The sequence below is a fragment of the Fundulus heteroclitus genome, unplaced genomic scaffold (assembly GCF_011125445.2).
Source record: "Fundulus heteroclitus isolate FHET01 unplaced genomic scaffold, MU-UCD_Fhet_4.1 scaffold_92, whole genome shotgun sequence".
In the NCBI taxonomy this organism is placed as follows: domain Eukaryota; kingdom Metazoa; phylum Chordata; class Actinopteri; order Cyprinodontiformes; family Fundulidae; genus Fundulus; species Fundulus heteroclitus.
The window spans coordinates 221,501-240,511 of NW_023397384.1; the positions used below are offsets into that span (position 1 = coordinate 221,501).

The 19,011-nt window shown below is 39.2% G+C and overlaps 2 protein-coding genes across 3 annotated transcripts; one reads left to right on the forward strand and one right to left on the reverse strand.

Moving 5' to 3' along the window:
* Positions 1-3,044: 3,044 nt before the first annotated feature.
* Positions 3,045-5,980, forward strand: avpi1 (arginine vasopressin induced 1). 2 transcript variants are annotated; one of them, XM_036134840.1, is made up of 3 exons: positions 3,045-3,411; positions 4,346-4,741; positions 5,423-5,980. In XM_036134840.1, exons 2-3 carry the CDS (start codon positions 4,371-4,373, stop codon positions 5,616-5,618), a joined length of 567 nt encoding a protein of 188 aa, XP_035990733.1. In that variant the 5' UTR covers positions 3,045-3,411; positions 4,346-4,370; the 3' UTR covers positions 5,619-5,980. The 2 variants fall into 2 exon arrangements, with proteins under 2 accessions (XP_035990733.1, XP_035990732.1); XM_036134839.1 differs by having other exon boundaries at positions 3,045-3,410; positions 4,343-4,741.
* A 1,757-nt stretch (positions 5,981-7,737) lies between these two features.
* On the reverse strand, positions 7,738-18,531 carry pi4k2a (phosphatidylinositol 4-kinase type 2 alpha). Its single transcript, XM_012855564.3, has 10 exons — positions 18,000-18,531; positions 13,683-13,883; positions 11,190-11,321; positions 10,622-10,775; positions 10,416-10,477; positions 9,492-9,591; positions 9,133-9,266; positions 8,950-9,009; positions 8,607-8,799; positions 7,738-8,480 (listed from the first exon to the last, which is right to left on the reverse strand). Exons 1-9 carry the CDS (start codon positions 18,336-18,338, stop codon positions 8,638-8,640), a joined length of 1,344 nt encoding a protein of 447 aa, XP_012711018.2. The 5' UTR covers positions 18,339-18,531; the 3' UTR covers positions 7,738-8,480; positions 8,607-8,637.
* Between the last annotated feature and the right edge of the window lie 480 nt (positions 18,532-19,011).

A 19,011-nucleotide genomic window follows, 5' to 3' on the forward strand; every position in this document is an offset into this window, starting at 1 on the left:
TGGAATTAAAATCTATTTTATAAGGAGATCTGGCCAAGGTAGCAGCCATGAAATGAACGATGTAAAACATGGGCCATACAATCCTAAACAGTAAAAATCACACAACAAAGACGGAATAAAACATTGATATTGAAATTAAAATATAAGTGAACTCTCAATAAAAACAGAGACGTGTCACTTTCACTACATCTTTATGATATCCTTAAAATCTGTTGTGCAAAAATGGTTGTTTTTAATTTTGGAGATTTTTGAAGATTATTCCATGATAGGAGAAAGCTGGTTCACTGAACACTGTCGAAGTCCGTGAACCACTGTGACAAACAAATGGTGGTTACTAGAGCAGATAGACAGCAGGGTGCTGAGATATTGTGGGAGTTTACTCATCAGGTGGGACAGGTCATACAAACACTGAAGCAGATGTTTGGGTTTATCAAATCAAGTAGATTATAATGTTACCTTCTGGTTACCACTGGGTTGTTGAAGTATAAGTATAAGCATAAGTCTTCCAAAGAGATTTTAGGAAACCTTTGACAGAAGTTTGATGAACATCTGATCTAGAAGATCACAGCAATGCTCGCTACAGTATGCCAGCTGCCATAAAACCCAACAGAAGAAGAAGAAACAAGGTAGAGTAAGGAATGGTGTTTTAAATTTTGACGTTTTCAAAGTTAGACAAAACAAAACATATATAGCAGACTCACACATATACATACATATATATATATATATATATATATATATATATATATATATATATATATATATATATATATATATATATATATTCTTCTTTTGGGACCCCAGTCAATCAGGGGCCCTTGGAATTGTACTTTGTAGCACTGTTAATGGCAATAGAATGGGCTTTATAGAGTAATACACATCTTCAACGTTCAGTGAGTGTAACTGAGCTGTGGCTTCTACTGAGTCATAAAGACCGGTTACATAACATTGGCCTAATTAACTGTAGGGTGGTGGACATTGGGAAAGAATTTGTGTTTATATGGGTACCTGCTAACATGAGTATAGAGGGCAATGAAAGAGGAGACAGGGTGGCAAAAGAGGCAGCACATAAGGGTGAGGTGGACTTCAATATCTGTTCTGCAGGAGAGAAAGGGAAGAGTCTGATTAAGAAGGAGGTAACTCAGACCAAACGATGTCCCTGGAGCTCATCAGATTAGGACACGCATTTATTCAGAGTTCACGAAAAGGTGGCCATGGGTAAACACAGGGCTGCGGGTAGGAGAGGACAGACGTCGACTAGCAGGTTGAGAAGTGGGCACACACAGCTCAAAAAAAATGTCTGCATTTGATTGGGAATCATCAAACAGGATATTGTAGGTTGCGTCGCAAGGGTGAAACTGTGGAGCACAAATTAACTAAGTGTGGGTGGTATGAGAAGGAAAATATGTTCAGAAGATGGACAACAGAGATCCTAAAGTGTAGAGACAAGTTGGGTGGGTGAAGCGTCATTTTATTGTAGAATAGGCATAGAGTTTAGTTTCAAGGAGGCAGTAACACAAGTCGAGGTCAGTCCACTGCAAAACATACATAAAAAAAGAAGAAGAAGAACTGGTTACTGCAGCTCTTTCAGAACCAATTTGACCTGCACCATACCTTCATCACCTTAACCCCAGCTGGTCCTGATCTGATTTGCTTGCCTGTTGTGGCGATATTTGATCTCTCTCCCTGTGTTTTTCATTCTCAGTTTAATCGCTCTTCTGTTGATCCTGTTTGCCTCTCAGTGACGCTCTGCTTGTTGTTCCCGCCTCTCTAATTGAGCCACCAGACAACTTGCACAACTTAACCCCAAAGTCGTTTCCTGCTTGTTCACTTTACCCAATCCGTTTAGGACACCTCAAACCAAAGACAGATTAGAAGCATTACTTAACAATCTCATGTCCATCAACGTATCCCTCTACTAAACGGACAGAAACCTGCAAATGACTTGCTAATCATTCACCTTGAGTAAAAAATTATATATGAATCATTCGTTTCAGATCTTTCCCGTCCACAATTAGGGCCAGTCCAGTCTGATGATTTGCCAATGGACATTCTTAATAATACATATTGTTGGAAGATTTAGACACAATATCACATGGACCTATAAATTAACATGTTGGGTATCGAGGTAAAGAATTAGAGTTTTGGATTTAGAAATTAGACTAAAAGAACAGATAAAATGACTTAAGATCTGATATTGAAAGAACTGTTTGAAGGCATCCTCTCTGAGATTTAATCTTACAAAAGCAAGGCATTATTTAAGACATTATAAGCAGTCTTTAGGGTACCTATAGACTGGGTGATATAGTATCTGATAAATTAAACACATTGGTGAAAAAACAATGCTATTCAATTTTTTTTGTAAGCGCATTCGCTCAACAAAGGAGGTCCCGAATAAAATCTCGCCTGGGGCGCCGAATCGAATACGGCCAGCTCTGAAATCAGGAAAACCTTTCAGATCTTCTTCTGTATGCAGTCTAGTTGAACTCTTTGTCTAACTGCAGTTAAAAATAATGCATTTTCCTTTCTTTTTCTTTTAATTTAAATATTCTGTTGTTTTCTTAGCCCCTGTTTTTTTTTTATTTTGAAAGAGGTGTTTTATGTGAAAAACATAAAGCAATCAAAAATCAGAAACCCATAGCTTTTAATTGCCAAGCGCGCGTGCCAAAGTTAGGAAAATCTTCCGTACACATACTTATTTTATATTACAGCAAACAGAAACAAAGTGCAACATTGAGTTAAGCCCAAAATGATCCATATCCCTGGAGGATTTAGGTTTGAACCAATCTTTTATATCAACATTTCCTATTTCCTGAATCTTTACAGTAGTGCTGTAGGAAATGGGTTGTGTATGTGTGGTTCAATGTGTTTTTTGAATTAATTTTTTTATTTTACTGCTTTTATCTTTGCAGTCTAGCTCATCTCTCATTATGTTTTATTGTGTTACATATTTAGTGGGCTTTATTTTGTTGAACAGCACTTTGAAAACCTTGTGTTTGTTAAAATTGTGCTATATAAATAAAGTGGATTGGATTCACTATTTAAATTCTAACACAACCGTTCTGTACTTCAACTTTTTCCTCATCTTTCTGAGGTTCCTGCTCCACGTTGTCGGACTCAGCCTTTATTTTTCCACACATTCCTTTCTTGTTGGCTAAATTTGTTCTACCCCTTTGTTTATAGACCGCCTCCGAGGTGAGCAACTTGGGTTTGACGTCATTACTGGATTACTCTTTGATTATTCCTTCCCCCACAGCTCTGTTTGCCTCTGACGCTGCAGTTAGAACTGGGTCAGCTCAGCATTAGGTGGCGATGAAAGCTGCAGTCTAGATGCTGGATCAGTAATTAGGTTGTCCAGGTCTGCCTGTAGTGTGGAGTCAGACCGTCTCATTCAGTCCACAGAGCTTAAGGTAAGCACTAATATAAGACCGCATTCTTTTACCGAAGAAATTCTCTGAGTGACCAGCTTGATTAGCAGTTTAGAAAATGTTCTTGTTATATGTTATTTAATTAGGTAAATGAGGGCTACTTTATTCAAAAAACTGTGCAACAAAAGTACAAGGAGGATTGAGTTTGCTCTTTCATACACTGTAAAGAAAGATTGTTCTTAATTAATATTATGGGGATGTAACCTCTAAAGCAAAACTGATCACTGAACCCTTTTCAAGTCCAGAATGTTCTCTAAAATACCAAAATGACCTAAAGTCGTAAACATAGATGACTGACTTTTTAAACAATGTATTTTTGAGAATTTATTGAACCAAAAAAAATGTAATCTTGAAACAACTTTGTCCAATAAAGAAGACTTGTCAGGCCACTTAATGCTGCAGAGCAGCAAAATTAGGCAAACTGATCCGATTTGTTGGTGGATTTGTCACATTTGAGGCCAAATGCTAAGTTATTGGAAGGTTTTAGCTGCTCACATGTGAATTTTTTGTTTCTTGAGATGCAACATCTAAATGTGTCATAATTGTTGAATTAATCTAACCAAAAAGCTTATTTCTGATTAAATATGAGACAGGAGTCTGTCAAAAACCCAGTGACATATTAATTTAGAAGAAAGTCATTTATCTACATCTCTTCCCGATGTATTAAAAATTTAAACTAGATCCAAGTCTGCTGATAGATTACATAAAACCTAAATTCATGTATCATTTTGAGCTGAACTCTATAAATAATAGAATAAAGGTACTTTTGTCTGTCGTCGTAGAAAAATGCCAGATAGCGATTCTTCTCTTTAAGTTGAACAGTTTGATTTTCTTTCTTAGATTTCCCCCCTTCTTGATTATTTTTGCTTTCAGCCGTTTCACTAAGGTGACCTGTTTTCTTTACTCTTGTGTAGAAAAAAAAAAGCTCCCCGACCAAATAACATGGCAGAGGCTCTGGAACTCGGCTCCACTGACGGCTCTCTGCCTGCAGAGTGGAAACTCTCCAGTCGACGCAGTAGGAAATCTGGGTATTCCAACATCTTCTCAGGGGTGAACCTACATCAGCTGCACAAGCTGTTCAGAACAGCGGGGGACAGAAATGCGGAGCATCGGGCGAAGCTGGTGTGGCAGGACATTGAAGCCAATCTGGAAGGCGCAGAGGAAGAAAAGCTGAATGACGAGGAGCAGAGAGAAGATGAAGTGGGCCTGGCCCAGGCCTTGGTGGGACTGAGAGTTCGAGCCAGGAATAAGGCTGGAATAAGAGTGGATGGACACAGCGAACACAAGTGGGTCAGAACATCAGGGTATCTCAGGTATGTAAAGACGTCTGATAGGAATCTGAGCGTTCGTCTTGAAATGCATGTTCAAACAATGCTGATCAAACAATTCTGTGTGCTGCTCTTTCAGCAAACCTTTTCGCAAACACACATCAGATTTCAAATTCCCCACTACAGTGAAGCTAGAATCGTCAGGGTAGAAATAAAGCGCCGTAGATGATTAAAAGCATGTGTGAGATTACAGAACGGTTCTATTCAAGCAAGCAGGTTGATTTTCTAAGAAAAGCAGACGGACCTTGATTCAGACAGGGGAAAAAAAAACATTCACTCATACTAGGTCAGGAGATTTTATTAGAAATACATATATTTAACAATAGTATCATTATCTTGGTCAGAATAGTCACTGTGGGGCCTTATCTGAACAATACTGGTACTCAAAAACAGAATAAGTTGAAAAACTGCTTCCTTTTGACAAATTACTGCTACTTGGAGCTCTGTTTGAATGTGGATGTCTTAGCCTTCATCACACCCAAAGTACCATTTTAAAAAGACCTACTGTATGGTTAGCTCTTCTTTCCTAGAATAAACCCTGATTTAAAAAGGTTCATAAATAAAAATGAACTATTGCATTTATGATTTTATGTTTTCACTTGAATAATTGTTGTTTGGAGATGTGATGCTGGTCAGATTAATTCAGTGTTACCGTTCTGTCTCCAGGGTTCAGGAGCCAGTAGCTGTCTACAATGTAGAAGATAACGATGATCAGACAGAAAGTCTGGAGAAATTAAAATTGCCAGCTGAGGAAGACCTTACAGGGAATCAAAACCCCTTCAAGCCATCATCGTGGAGGTTGGGCATTAGGATGGAGGGTGCCAGAGACTCTGAGCGCTACCTTCACCGCATCCTCCACTGAAAACTATGCCCACTTGTGCAAGAAGGAAGGACAGTGATAAATTAAAACACTGCTTTTGCATTGAAGGGCGTGCTTTATGTTGTTTTCATCAACCAGCACATTCAAGTGTTTTGGGATAATTTCTACCTGGAAAAAGAGTAAATATAAACCCTCTGCAGTGTTGGTGTATCTGCTAACAAAAACAGGTTATAGATGCACCATCAGGTCAACCTGTGTGTTTAACAGAGCTGGTTGTGTGAAGTGACAACAGTAACACATAACTGTATAAAGCTGAAAACGGAATTTATTTTGATTAAATGCGTTATTTACTAATAATGCTTATTTTTTCAAACAATGAGCTTCTAAAGATGTAAAATGTCTTTAACCGAGATTGATTTAAATTAGTTAAGATTTCATTAAATAATTTCTGCTATTACCTTAACAGAATGGTCTTTTTTTAAAGAGGTTTCACCTTTGATCATAAATCTTTTGGCAAATGAGCAGATAGTTTCAGGCTGAGAAAATATTCTAAAACAAAAGTATACTTTCTATAAGGGACAAAAGACTGGAGAAGGAAGTTGAATTAAACTCTTTTTTCATTTTCAGCCAGCCAGTGAACGGAAACACATTTTTCCAGTTTGCTATTGTTGCCTCTTGTACACACACTACAGCTGTGCAGTGGCAGTATTACTGTGCAGTAGTAAATTTTCTCATGTGGTAAACGTAATATATTGCTGGACATGCATGTTGTGGACATGTCAACAAACATGTTGGTGTGCAATTATCGAAACACACACAAAAGAAATGTAGCTAAAGACCAAAGTAATTCATTAATTAAAGGAAACATTCTCTGCAGATTCCAATATTTTACTGGATGCACAAACCATCCGCCTTACAGCAACACTATTAGGACACACATTTTTCAATTTTACAACATGGAAAGGATGATGCATTCAAAAATCAAAACCTTCCATTGTGAACTTCGCTGACGCATCACAGGAAAACAAATGTGAAACATTTTCCAGTGTTTTCCAGTGTTTCGGCATGAAGATCACTAGGCAACCGGAGATTTTTTTTGGACAGCCAGAGGAACAGCGATAGTTGTGTGATGACTGATGTTTAAGCTGCCATGTTTAAAAAGTGTCAGGTTTGTGTGGCCTATTTTGTCCTGGTAGCATATTGTAAATTGGGTATTTTATTGGAAACAGCTCAGATCAGATGAGACCCTGTTCAGATCTGAGAGAGTAAACGAAATGCTGTTAAAATCTAAGCAAAATAAATCAATAGATTACTTGTCAAAAGGTTGGATTGCTTTTAAGTTTAATCAAGTAATTTCATCCATTTAGAAGGATACTTTAGGATTTGTGAAGTGTGGTTCTGTTAAAACCCGGCAAGTAATTCAATGTCTATCCTGCAGTTGATTACACTCTTGGCTTATTCCTTTAGAATAAATCCAGATGAGTTGGTCCTGAGGGCTCGATTAAATGTCCTTATGGACTTGTCCCCTAGTATATGTCACACCCGCTTCATCTGCCTCCTCTGTCTCACTTGCTCATGTCAGCAGATCAGTTCTTGTTACTTGTTCGGAAGACAAAGTAGATGTAGAGGGGAACGCGCTTTCTCTGTCATCGCACCTAAACTATGAAGCATTTTACCTTTAAATATCTGGCTGACCGTTTTTAAATCTTCTCTTGAAACAGGTTTTCCCTCTCTGTCTTTTAATCCAGTTTGAAATGTTGGCTTTGGTGATTTATTTTTTTGTCTCTGCTCTAAATTTAACTTTTTTTAAATGAATTATTAACTTTTTAGTCTGTGTAAAGCACTTTGGCCAGCCGGGTTGTCATTTAAATGGCTTTAGAAATGAGATTGAGTTATTTGAGGGCAAATTGTATTAAGGCCGTAGATGTCCACGTTAGTCCAGGTACCTCTCTGTCTGGTTGTCACTAAACTGCATTTATGCTAAATGCAGAGGTCAAGAGAGTGGAATATTTGCTTAAACAGAACATCCCTTTAAAAATCTATAAATTTCTTTTTAATATGGCCACCTTGGAAAATTTGTTTTCATTGAAGTTATTGTTTTCTGCCAAGAACTGTACCACCTAGTACCAGTTTGTAGAAAAAGAATGCAAAAGAGCACAAATTGGTATTAATTGAATATGTTTTAATTATACTCTATCATTAAATATTACATACAAATTATACAGTGCATTGTCACAATACATTTCATGTCAGTTCAGCAGAATGTTACTTCTCGTTTACTTGAGTCCACCCAAGAGCCACAAACCACGGGGGAGAAAAAAACAGGAGCTGGTAGAAATTTCGCCACACCTGCCTGTTTAGTTAGGGATGCAGAAATTTTTGACCTTTTTAATTAAATTACAGGAACCGGAAAATTAGGCAAACAAGTCACATGGCTCCTATTTTATTTAATCTCTTTAATGGTACCTACCTCGGCTTTGCAAAGTCACCTCAGATGACTTGCAGCTTTTAGCTTCCGTAGAAACGACACATATCCTAAATTTGTGAGCGTTAACCTCATGACACACTTCTCTTATTTGATGAAACACAAATGTATTGGCACTGCTGTTGCCAGCGGGGGAGAGGAAATATGCGCGAGTGTTGGGAGGTTGGAGGGAAACAAAAAGAAAAATAAATGGAATGCAAAATACCTCTCGTCCAAAATAAACAAAAGCACAAGAAGGTTCTGATTGGTGTGCAAGTGGGCGTGGGAGCACCCACGACATGCACCAATGAGTGCTGAGAAATGTCATTGCACAGAACCTTCTTCAGTCATGTTCACACAAGGCACAGATCCAAACAGGGAAGGTATTTGGAGAAATCCCTCTTCTTTTGGCCTCATTTCTACATCCAGTCACTTTCCTTCTGCAGCAAAAAAAAAAAAGAAAGAAAAAAAAAACACAAAAAAAGGAGGAGAGGTGGTGGGATTTTTTTTTCCCCCCCAAGACAAAAACATGTCTCCTCCTCCAACCATGCAGAGAGGCTCCTCACCACAGCAATCTGCTGCTGCGCTTCTTGTGTCCTACCACCAGGTGAAGAAGGGTCTTCTGCTCTGGAAACTCTGCGTGTAGGATTCACTGTTTGCTCTCTGAGGTGCCCTAGCTGTTTCAACGATAACTGGGGGCATCTGGACCAGCTGGAGTGGGGATTTACCGTCCTTCACCGCTTGGCACAGGTTTAATATCTGAAGACAGAATTAGAATAAAAACAAAAACTTTTATTTTAATTTCAAGTTAAATGTCAAACCCCTCTGTGAAAATGCAGATAAACTTGTTGAGCGTGGCTTCACTTTTTGATTTTAGGGCAGGCATAGAGAAGACAGGAGAGGACGTACCTGCCCCCTCATTACAGATACTTGTTTGTGAAACTGTCCCCTGTCGAAACCCGGATCTTTCTGCAACAAAAAGCAAAGAACTTGACCATGTTTTGACCTCCACAGAAACTAATCATCAGCTGTTTCAACCACTGATTCCTAGTTCTTCTTACAGCTACAACTAATGCTGAAGCTAAACCTTGCCTTAAATAGTTCATAGAGGTCCTCTTCCAGGTCTTTGATGAAGTTTGGGTCCGACAGTTTGGGTAGCACCAACTCTCTGATTTCCTGGGAGAAAGCAACTTTAGCTTGGGGCAGCCACGCCCAGTAGAACGGGTCTGAAATTATGAAAGTGAAACATTTACTTAACAATTGATTAGGCATAACGATTACACCTTAAAGCACAACCAATCAGTAACACTGAAACTGTTGCTTTTGTCACCAAAACAACATGTATATTTCAGCAGAAAAAAACCCACCAATACACCAAACAGCCTTTTTAGAGCACATTAATGGGAAAACCTCTGTCTAAATGTTAAATATGTGCAGGTGGAGATTCTTACAAGCTCTCCAGGAGTCAGGGTGTTTGAGTGGAAAGGCGAGGCCGTTGTCTATAGCTGCTAACTTGATGATAGGTTCCTTGACTACCACCCAGTCTGTGTCCTGAAAGGGGAAATGCAAACATTTAACAGGAACACAGTGCAAAGTATACACTTTGATCTGTTACAGCAGGAAGCAAAAGAAAAATTACTAAAATTAGGTTTCTCAGTCATATATCGACACGGTCTAGCATTGCTAGACAATCCTAAAGTTATGTGCAATATCACTTATCTGTTTACTTTTAAATGTTAAATGACTGTGACAGATCAAAGCTAGGGATTATGCATTTCATGAACAATATTGCAAAAATTGATAGAGAGCTGTTTTAGTTTTTAAAACAACAGGTGTTGTTGTTTTAAAAACTAATATTATATATTTTAGGTTAAAATTATAAAACAGCAGAAATGTAGCTCCTGGTTGGCTCGGCAATATTTTAGACCATACAGACAAAATCTTTAATGGTGAAAGAATTGTTGGAAAATCTCTGATGGAGGGCCCTAACCAGGGGTTCAGATCTGGTATTTAGGTCAACATCATTCTTTCCAGATCATAGCGATAGCGATGGTGAGTTAGTAGAATGAATTAATGCTACTCCTAAACTGTGATAATGAAATTATTATAGAAAAACTTTTAACCTATTCATTAAAAAGGCCATTTTAAAAGAAGACCAACTGGTGTCTTCAGCAACCCTTAAAGGAGCCAGGTCCCAACAACAACAGGAGATGACAAATCTGAGTTTCTCACGTGTAAACCATCAGTATTTAGTGCAGATGGATTTATGTTCTAATTGCACAATGAACATGTAGCAGACAACACATTATAGCTGAGAGAAAGAAAAAAAAAACAGAAATAGTGATCATGTTTTAGTTGTGAGTGTGCCTCCTCACCCTATTACCACCAGAATCCATGGGACAGTCGTATTTCAGCAGCCAGTTGTCATTTCCTCTATCTAGATTTAAAAGACACAAAGGTCGTAATCAGCAGTGGCATCTCAAAAGAACCAACAAGGTTAAATGTAAAGTAACATCTTAATAAGATCCATTGCAATAAAAAAAAAAAAAAACTTGAAAATCTATGTTTTGAGGACAAGTACCTGTGTTCCTGATGATGTAGTCGAGGACTACGAGCCGTTCGAACTGCAACTGTAGCTGACGGTTTGTGTTTTCAGGCAGCGGTTCTGCTTCAAACCTGCGCAGCCAGAAATCTGCGTCCTTGTACCCGTCAACAAACATTTGGAAGGACCCAACCTGGTGAAGTTCAGAGAAAAATCCTAAAGGTTGTGGGTTGGGTAATTTTATTAATTATGCACCTCAGATAGTCCAGGTCTATTTTGGAAATTGGATTTTTTTGATCATAAACCAGAAATTTAAATTGAGTTGAATTTTCTTTTTATATTTATAGTATGAAGGAAATGAAAGCTCTGAGCTTGTTTCTCTGAGCTCAGGCATCTCCACTAGATTTAAAATCTCAGTTTATCAAAAAATTTAAACATTGGCACAAAATAAATGTAGTTATTTACTTTTTAAGGAGAAATAAATTAGTCAGGATATCTTTAGGACATTTAAAAATGTGAACCCCGTATTTGCTTTGTGTTCTTTTGGCTAAAAACTAAACAAAAAAGCTAAAATTTGCTTTGTATAGTTGTTAAATGTTAAATGTACCTTGGGTGGCAGTCCGATTCTGTGGAAGCGCTGTCCAACTTTGGGCACCTTCTCCAGAGCCAGCTTTTTGCCTCGAGACTTCACCCTGTCTATGGCACTGTAGTTGAATGTTTCACTTGCCAAATACACCACCTAAAAAAAGATATTTAATGACTCAGAGATGACAGCTGGAAAACTGTTTCATGCTTACAAAAGGTTTCTTGCCAACCCCTCTGACAGTTTTGGACTCAAGTTGCATTTTTTTTCTAGTAATAGCCAGATTAAAAATAATGAAGTTGTGTGTAAATTAGCTAATTAAAGCAAGTTACAGGCAACCTGTAGTTGGTGCACTGCTGTCTTTAAGGACATTGAGGTCCATCTTTCTAGACAAGTTCTAAGTCAGGTGCAAATGATTGACCCATCCGCCACGGTCCTGGGAAGCTATTGTATGGTGCGAGTGGACCAGTGCTGGTTGCTCTAATGCGAACCACCAGAATTGACTCTTACCCCGTTTACACTACCCCTTTTTAACTGAGCCGAGACCAGTTCGAGCTCGGTAACCGAGATAACTATCGAGTGTAAACGGAAAGCAAACTGAACTGAACCGAGCTAGACGCAACCAGACCGAGCTAAATGCAGACCAGTTCCATGTGAGAGCTCGGCCCGGTTTTTCTATAGCTCGGTTCTCTAATAACAAAGAGCGCATGAGCAGACCGCGTCATCTCCATGCGGTCAGCTGACATTTCAGACATTCATAAAAATACTAGCTTCCCTACCGTGACACACGATTTCCAGTGATGATTCTGCTTAGCAGTGTGATGAACCTCATTGTCTGTTGTTGTTTCCTGCGTCTGTAAATCCTTATTAGATGTTTGTTTGTCTTATCCACTTCCCAAAAGCCGACTATCAAGTAAATTCACCAAAAGTTGCCGTCTTCGCCTGACTCTCCGCAAACAATGAAAAATAACCAAACATAACTGTCTGAATGTTACGGGCGCCGCCATTTTTATTTGCTTGATTCCCTCCTTCAATCCCAGAGAGCAGTAGTACCACAGATCGTCACTAGGAGGCGAGGAACCAAGGAACCGAGATAGCGTGATGTGTAAACGGTCGTCAGAACCAAGATCGGCTTGGTTAACTGATCCAAGCTCGGACCGAGCTCGGCTTGGATCGGTTTAACAAGGGTAGCATAAATGGGGCTAAAGACTCCTGGATGGGTGTCAAAACGTTTTCAGAAAGAACTGAACGAAAGTCCGGTTGCCTCCGATTTAAGCCTGTTTGCTGTCACTTTAAATTAGTCATTTATTTATTTTTTAAGTTAGTTTGAAGTTACACAAGTGAAGTGAAGTCTGTTCTTGGCTCATTGTGTAAAACCACTAGCAGCAAACATTTCGTTATGTTTTCATTGTTTACAATGGCGGGGCCGCCATCTTGTTTTACAAACATGTTCACACAGCTTGTATTTAGTTGGACTTTGAATTCAGGCCAACTCCCAGACTAAATGCTTGACATAAAAGCAAGTATTTAATTTTTCATTTCTTTAATTTCTTTTTGAGAACAAAAAAGGAGGGGGGAAAAAAACGATTAATCGGATTTAGAATAATAAAATCTGAGATTTTATTTTTAAGACATATCGCCCAGCCCTACCTCATTTTGTAAAAATATTCATGGAAAGTCATTAATGAATTCTGGATGGCCCCTCTTCCAATACTTACCTGTATTGAGATCAAACTATTACAGCATATAGAATTGCGGCACAATTTTTCCTAAACCCCTTATACGGTTTTCAGAAACAATTTTTGGAAGAAACTCAAATAATGTGCTATGTATGAAAGACAAAAACATCACATGGCTTGATTTTAGCCAATTAAAAATCAGGTGCTGCGCTTGTTTAGTTTGGAAAGGTCGCTTATAATAGTCTGACAGGAGAAATTTTAACTCACTGTCTTTGAACAAAATGATCAAATCACAGACAATAAAAAGCTAATTCTGAGGAACGGTTGAGGAAAAAGGGAAAGTACAGGCACAGCATTGACATTTGCACATACTGGGAAGTCTTGAAACAAAAACAGCAACAATAACGGCTCCGTTTAAGAATTAAATTAAATATCAATGCAAAGTGAGTCAAAAGCTTGCTTGGGTTTGAAGCCAGATATAAATAGAAAGGTAACACTTAACTGTCTGATTGTTTCAAACCTTCTTTTGGCTGTCTGCATCGTCCTAATTAGATCTGCTGGATTTTAGTAAGACCATTTACATAATTTCTCAGTTGCTTTGACTGAAATTTATGCACAGGTAAAAATGTAAATCTTACAGTAAATAATAATAATAATCATTTATTAATTTGTTACTTATGGCTCTAATATATCATATGCCTTCATCTCAAAAAGTAATTAAAAAAAACACAAAATTAAAAGTATCTGAAAAAGCAGCTTGAAAAGGTTCTGTTGACACTTTGCTGACATGGATGAGCTCTTTTACAAAACTTATAGGCAGCGGTGTGAGGGATTGTACCTTGGTCCTGGGGACAATATTGAGCTCCAGCTTCTGATCAACCAGGCTGGCCCCGGCTTCTGAGAGGTAGCCTTGGTTTAGAACCAAACAGTCACGGCCGAAGCAGCAGGGACAGCACAGTTTCTGAAGCCACTTCGTCCATTTGGGATTAAGCTGCCCGTACGGTTCTTCATTTTTTGGCTTGAAGACTCCAATAATTTTCTGCAAAGACAGAAAAAAATGGAAAAATAATAGCGATAAAATCCAAAACAAATAAACTTAGAAACAGCTTCTTCCCAAGAGCTGTGAGGGCCATCGCCCCCTGATGGGAGACAGCAGTCTAAACACTGTTAATAATCCACCCCATTGGTACTAGCCCATCATACCTTACAATCACTTTAATGTTATTGCCCACTTGCACACTATTATCTCAGAATATTTAAATGCACATTTCTGTAAATGAAGCGTCAAATCATCATTGCACCAAAGCACCTTGTAACCTTACTATTTCTTATCTGTGACTCATGAAAGACAACTAGTTCATACATACTTTTGAATCTTCATCTTTTAATTTTTTTTAATCTTTTGAACATTATAATGATAAGAAGAAAAAAAACACTGTACCACTTGTTCATTGCCTGTTTGTTTGTGTGTTTGTCTTTTATGTGTACTCTTAGCCAGAGAGGCCAAAAAGAAATTTCACCACAGTAACACGCGGTGACCATAAATAGTCATGAACGCGTGTATTTTGTACCCGATGAAACGTTTAATCTTAAAACATACAAACTTATTAATAGTCTTAACTCCCCACTAAAAAGGCACGTTCTGTATGCAGTGTCTGGCAGAACCTTTCCTTCCTCCTTCATCATATTCTGTCACATTACAACCACAAACGTCCACACCTCTAACTGGGATTTTATGTGTCAGACACAAAGCAGCGCATAACCGTGAAGAGATATTTAGAAAGTAGAACTCTGGTGGAGATATACCCTGAAAGGCCTAGAAGAGAAGCTGCCTAGAAGACACGTGAGATTAAATTTAAGGGTAGCCAAGTAAAAGAGGACAAATAAAACCACATCACTGTACTTTGTATGTAAAGGGGTTTGAATGTATCCTCATCCTTCTACTTAATGATTATGTACAACTTTAGTCTGTCATATAAATCTGTTAAGATTGTGGCTGTAAAGTCACAAAAAAAAGAAAAATCAATGGCTCTGAATATTTTTGCAAACCAAGGTAACAGAAAGCAGTGTGAAAGGGCACAAAGTTTAACGCTGCATCAGTTACACTTTCAATACAGCTAAAATCTAGGTTAAACCAATATAATTTACACACAGAAAAATTGAAGTGTGCTAAATGTGCTAAGTGTGATTTGTTGTGCTGTTAACTTTGCTTAAACCAAAAAGATTTAAGCAAAGGAGTTGGACAAGAGGACGGCAGTTTTTGGGGTGTGGTGTGATTTCACAGTTCAATATAAGAAATCACATGTCTGTCGTATTACACACACACTCCCACCAATTACGACAACAAAAAAAAAAACCTCTGAGAGGTAGCACATGACTACTTAGCACAGTGGTGAATAACTTACTAAACCGCAGCGGTGGGGGTCAATGGCAGCGGGTTGCTGTGAAGAGGAAAAACCTCCCGTGATCAACCTATAATAGCCTTTTCTGTTTTAAATTGCCTCAAGTGGAAAGAAGAGAGGCAAATCAAAGTCCTTTTTTTTATGTTGGACAGATTGAAACCGAAACTTTGAGGATCTAAACTTAAAAGTTACGAGACTTCCACAACCCCCCCCCCCCCCCCCCCCCGTGTTACGCAACATTGGACACGTCGATGGGGACATATTAGGAACCCACGGCGTGCAAGTTGCTCAAGGCTCTTCGTTAAATCCAGCGGACACCATTAAGGTTTAGGGAAATGACTCTGGGAGGAACGCTCTCTGATTTCTCCATGGTGGCATGGTTTTTTCAGAGTCACTGAGCATCAATGTTATCAACTCCCGCTGTACGTGAGCTCAACATTTTTGGTCCAACGGGACACCAGAGAGGCTATTTTTAGAGGGGAAACAAAATCTAAATGGCATCCTAAAATAAGAACCAAAATAAATAATGTGCTATCTCAGTGTGTTTGATCAATGTGATCGCCTGACGGAGACACGCCCTGAAATGCTACCTTCTCCAGCAGATGAATCTGAAGAGATTAGAAACTGCCTGTAAGGCTGTACTCTCAAAAGATGGGAGGATTTTAGACGGAGCTAAGCTACGCATGGGTCACCTACCGGTATCGAGATTTACCAAAGTTTTAAAAAGTTGCAGTATCAAAACTACATAAAAAATGTAATCATACTGTTCCTAAGGTTTAGAGTCCTTTAATATCTCAGAGAAAGTGATGGAGGAGGCTAAATAAGCCCCTCCCCCACCTGGTGCTGTACAACACCAGTCTTACTACGATGCCTTCTCATGGCTTATACGAAAGACAAATGCGTCTGATTGGAAATCAGCAAAGGTTGCGCTACCCATTGCTCTCCATTTAGTGACACTAGTTTAAAACTACAGATCGCAAGGTGCGACGGTGGCGCACGGGCCAAAAACGAAACCCATGGATGGAGGGTTGCGTCCTTCCGCAATGGAGTTTGAGCCCCGATCCGGCGCCTTTCCGTCGCATTCCCCTTCTCTCTTCACCCACTAGAGTCACAAATAAACTACAGATCAGACTATGAGTAGCTTGTCTGTTAAGCAAGAAACAGCAGACCCACGAATTGATCAAAAAAAAAAAAAAAGTCCTCAGGTTATTTTGATGCTGCCTGCCACTTGGCACTATAATTTGTTGTCATTGCTGTTTAGGCCCAACATACATTAGCATCGGGCTTTAAAGCCCAGTAGGAATCTGGTAGGGAACGTACCGTTAGAATAGTAGAACCATCAAGAAGCAAGACTTATATGGAAAAGGATCAGGGAGCTTTGCTTTAAAAAGCCACCAGAATCAACGTTGTCCTGCTTGGTTTAGGTCAAGCAGTAAAGTAGGACCTAAATTTGGACATTTATCCTCTGAAAAATTGAGACCTGAATTTTGGGAAGAATACAACCTTTATCAAGCATGCACTTTCTTTACCTAGAAAGGCTAACTATCTCTTTTTCAGCACTGATTTAGTTCACTTAGTAATGTAGGCCATAGTAATCTAGTGGCTCCTAAACTCTTCAGCTTCCAAGCTCCAGAATATTACATGAAAAGATTTGTGACCCCATCTATCTGATAATGTAGAAACCTTTAGTAGGAAGGGGTGTGATGACAAAAGCAACCAGCATATTATTTTTATCCATTTAAAATTTGTTTTTTGTTTTTTTTTCATTCCTTGTAAGATTTACATTACAGATATGCTGTTACAGTTAGATGTTCTTAAAGTGCAGTCCTTAAAGGGCCGGTGCAACTTTTCGATGTGTCTCTGGTCCAACACACCAGAATCATGTGGTCTAATTACATCATCAGCTTCTACAATGCTCAGGACCCCAAATTTATTCATTTGTGACCCCAAGTGGGCTAATCTCGAAGCTACATTTGCAATAATGAGGTTTTAGTAATACCAGGGCTCTTATTTTTGAAGTGTATCTATAAGCTTTATCTTGCAATCCCCCAAGAAAAGTGGATTTAGTTCCCATAATAATGTGGATACCACTTTATTAAGCATCTGCTCAAATAAATACACCTTTTTCCCCCCTTTATCAGGAATCAAATCATTTCATACATTTTATTTTACCCTTAGTGATTTAGCTACAGTTACCTAAACAGATAGATGCACTAAAGAATGTGTGCTGTTTTGTTTGGAACATGGGTCTTAAAAATGACTTTCAGTACAAGTTGGTGTATTTTGTCTACACAATCACTGAGATCTTTCAGTTTTTGAATAAACTAGGAATTTGGAAGAAGGGGTTGTGACTGAGGGCAGCAAACTAAGAAGAAGGGGAAAGAGTAATTTAGCTCTGTGTCAACACAACACAAACATAAGAAGAAAAAAAACAAAGCCCTCTCTATATAACAAGTAAACCACAGAAGAATGCTGTCAGGTCATTGTTTTGACGTGTTAGACTTCGTCCTCGCAGTGTTATCTGTGTAAAAGTGTGTTTATGTTTGCGATAGTCTATCTGCCAAGTCATCACAGGTTTGTTAGAGAAGGCCTTTGTCAACAATCGACCGCAACAATTTCCCAACCCACATGTAGATGTTCTTTAGGACTGCACTGATCTGAAGCTAAGCAGTAACTCTGCCAGATCTGTGAGGGGGCAGCTCTGTAAACCTTTAGGTAACCTGAGGATGCAGGTTTGAAGCGGCTCCTCTTACCCCCACAGAGTCTTTGACAAAATAGCTTCCACTGGAGCCCTGGTAGATCCTCTCTGGGTATATCCCCTCCTCGATGGCCCGCTCGGCCTTGCGGATGATCTCTCTGAACTCGGGATCTTCCGGGAACTCGTTCCTGTGCGGCTCCCTGGAAGCCTGTCCTCGGTCCCGGTCCAGGAGCGGCTGTCTCTCCCGGTTCCGTCCGGGACTCTCGGGCGGGATGCGCACCCCGGAGCCCGGCGTGCTCCCGATAGCGCCCCGGGAGCTGGTGGGATCCGCGCTGTTGTAGGTGAAATCCCCAGAGTCCCGGAGCGGAGAGACAAGTGGACTCGTCTCGTCCATGGTTCGGGGGGGGGTTACCTGAGCAGTTGTTCGGTCCCCTGCTAAGAGACGACAAAGCGGAGAACCAGGACGAAAAGGAAGGAACCAAACAAACGGCAGCACAGTTGTTTTGTTGGTTAGCTCTGATGCTGGCTAACAAAATCAGATGACTGTCAGCTTCCGGGAAGAGGCGGGACCTGTTGAGTGTTTAGGTCTGCAACCAATCAGCGTTGAGATCCTTCCGCCAGTGACCTAATCACAAATGCTGATTGGATAAAGTCATCCTGCACACAAAACACACGTGAGAGCGTAGCTAATCCAATCAATTATCTCCACAAAAAGGCTTTTGATGAACATTTCTTGTTTTAGTTTTAATCCAATCGGTTCTGAAGTTTTGGGATTTTTGTGAGGTTCCGGAAGAGTTTACATACAATCACATTTTTTAATAATCAGCCTTAAAATCGCCCTGTAAATATATTTGAATATGCACATTACAAATGTATTTACTATTAGTAAGAGAAACAAAAAGAGCAAAGCAGTCTAATCTAAAATTAGCCTAATCTACAATAATCTCATTAATTGTATTCATTCAAGATGTAATGTAGCACAACTTTCTATTATTAGAACAAGTGTTACAAAAAAAAAATTCATCTGATTACTTTTGTTAAATTTATAGCTGTTTCGGGTCTCTCTC

Excerpts from the sequence above, each read along its gene's own strand:
- avpi1 (XM_036134840.1), top strand. The coding sequence starts at position 4,371 with ATGGCAGAGGCTCTGGAACTCGGCTCCACTGACGGCTCTCTGCCTGCA. Across the intron at positions 4,742-5,422 it reads AGAACATCAGGGTATCTCAG|GGTTCAGGAGCCAGTAGCTG; the intron begins GTATGTAAAGAC and ends TTCTGTCTCCAG.
- pi4k2a (XM_012855564.3), bottom strand. The coding sequence starts at position 18,338 with ATGGACGAGACGAGTCCACTTGTCTCTCCGCTCCGGGACTCTGGGGAT. Across the intron at positions 13,884-17,999 it reads TTGTCAAAGACTCTGTGGGG|AAAATTATTGGAGTCTTCAA; the intron begins GTAAGAGGAGCC and ends CTGTCTTTGCAG. Across the intron at positions 9,010-9,132 it reads ACCTCTATGAACTATTTAAG|AAAGATCCGGGTTTCGACAG; the intron begins GCAAGGTTTAGC and ends TTTTTGTTGCAG.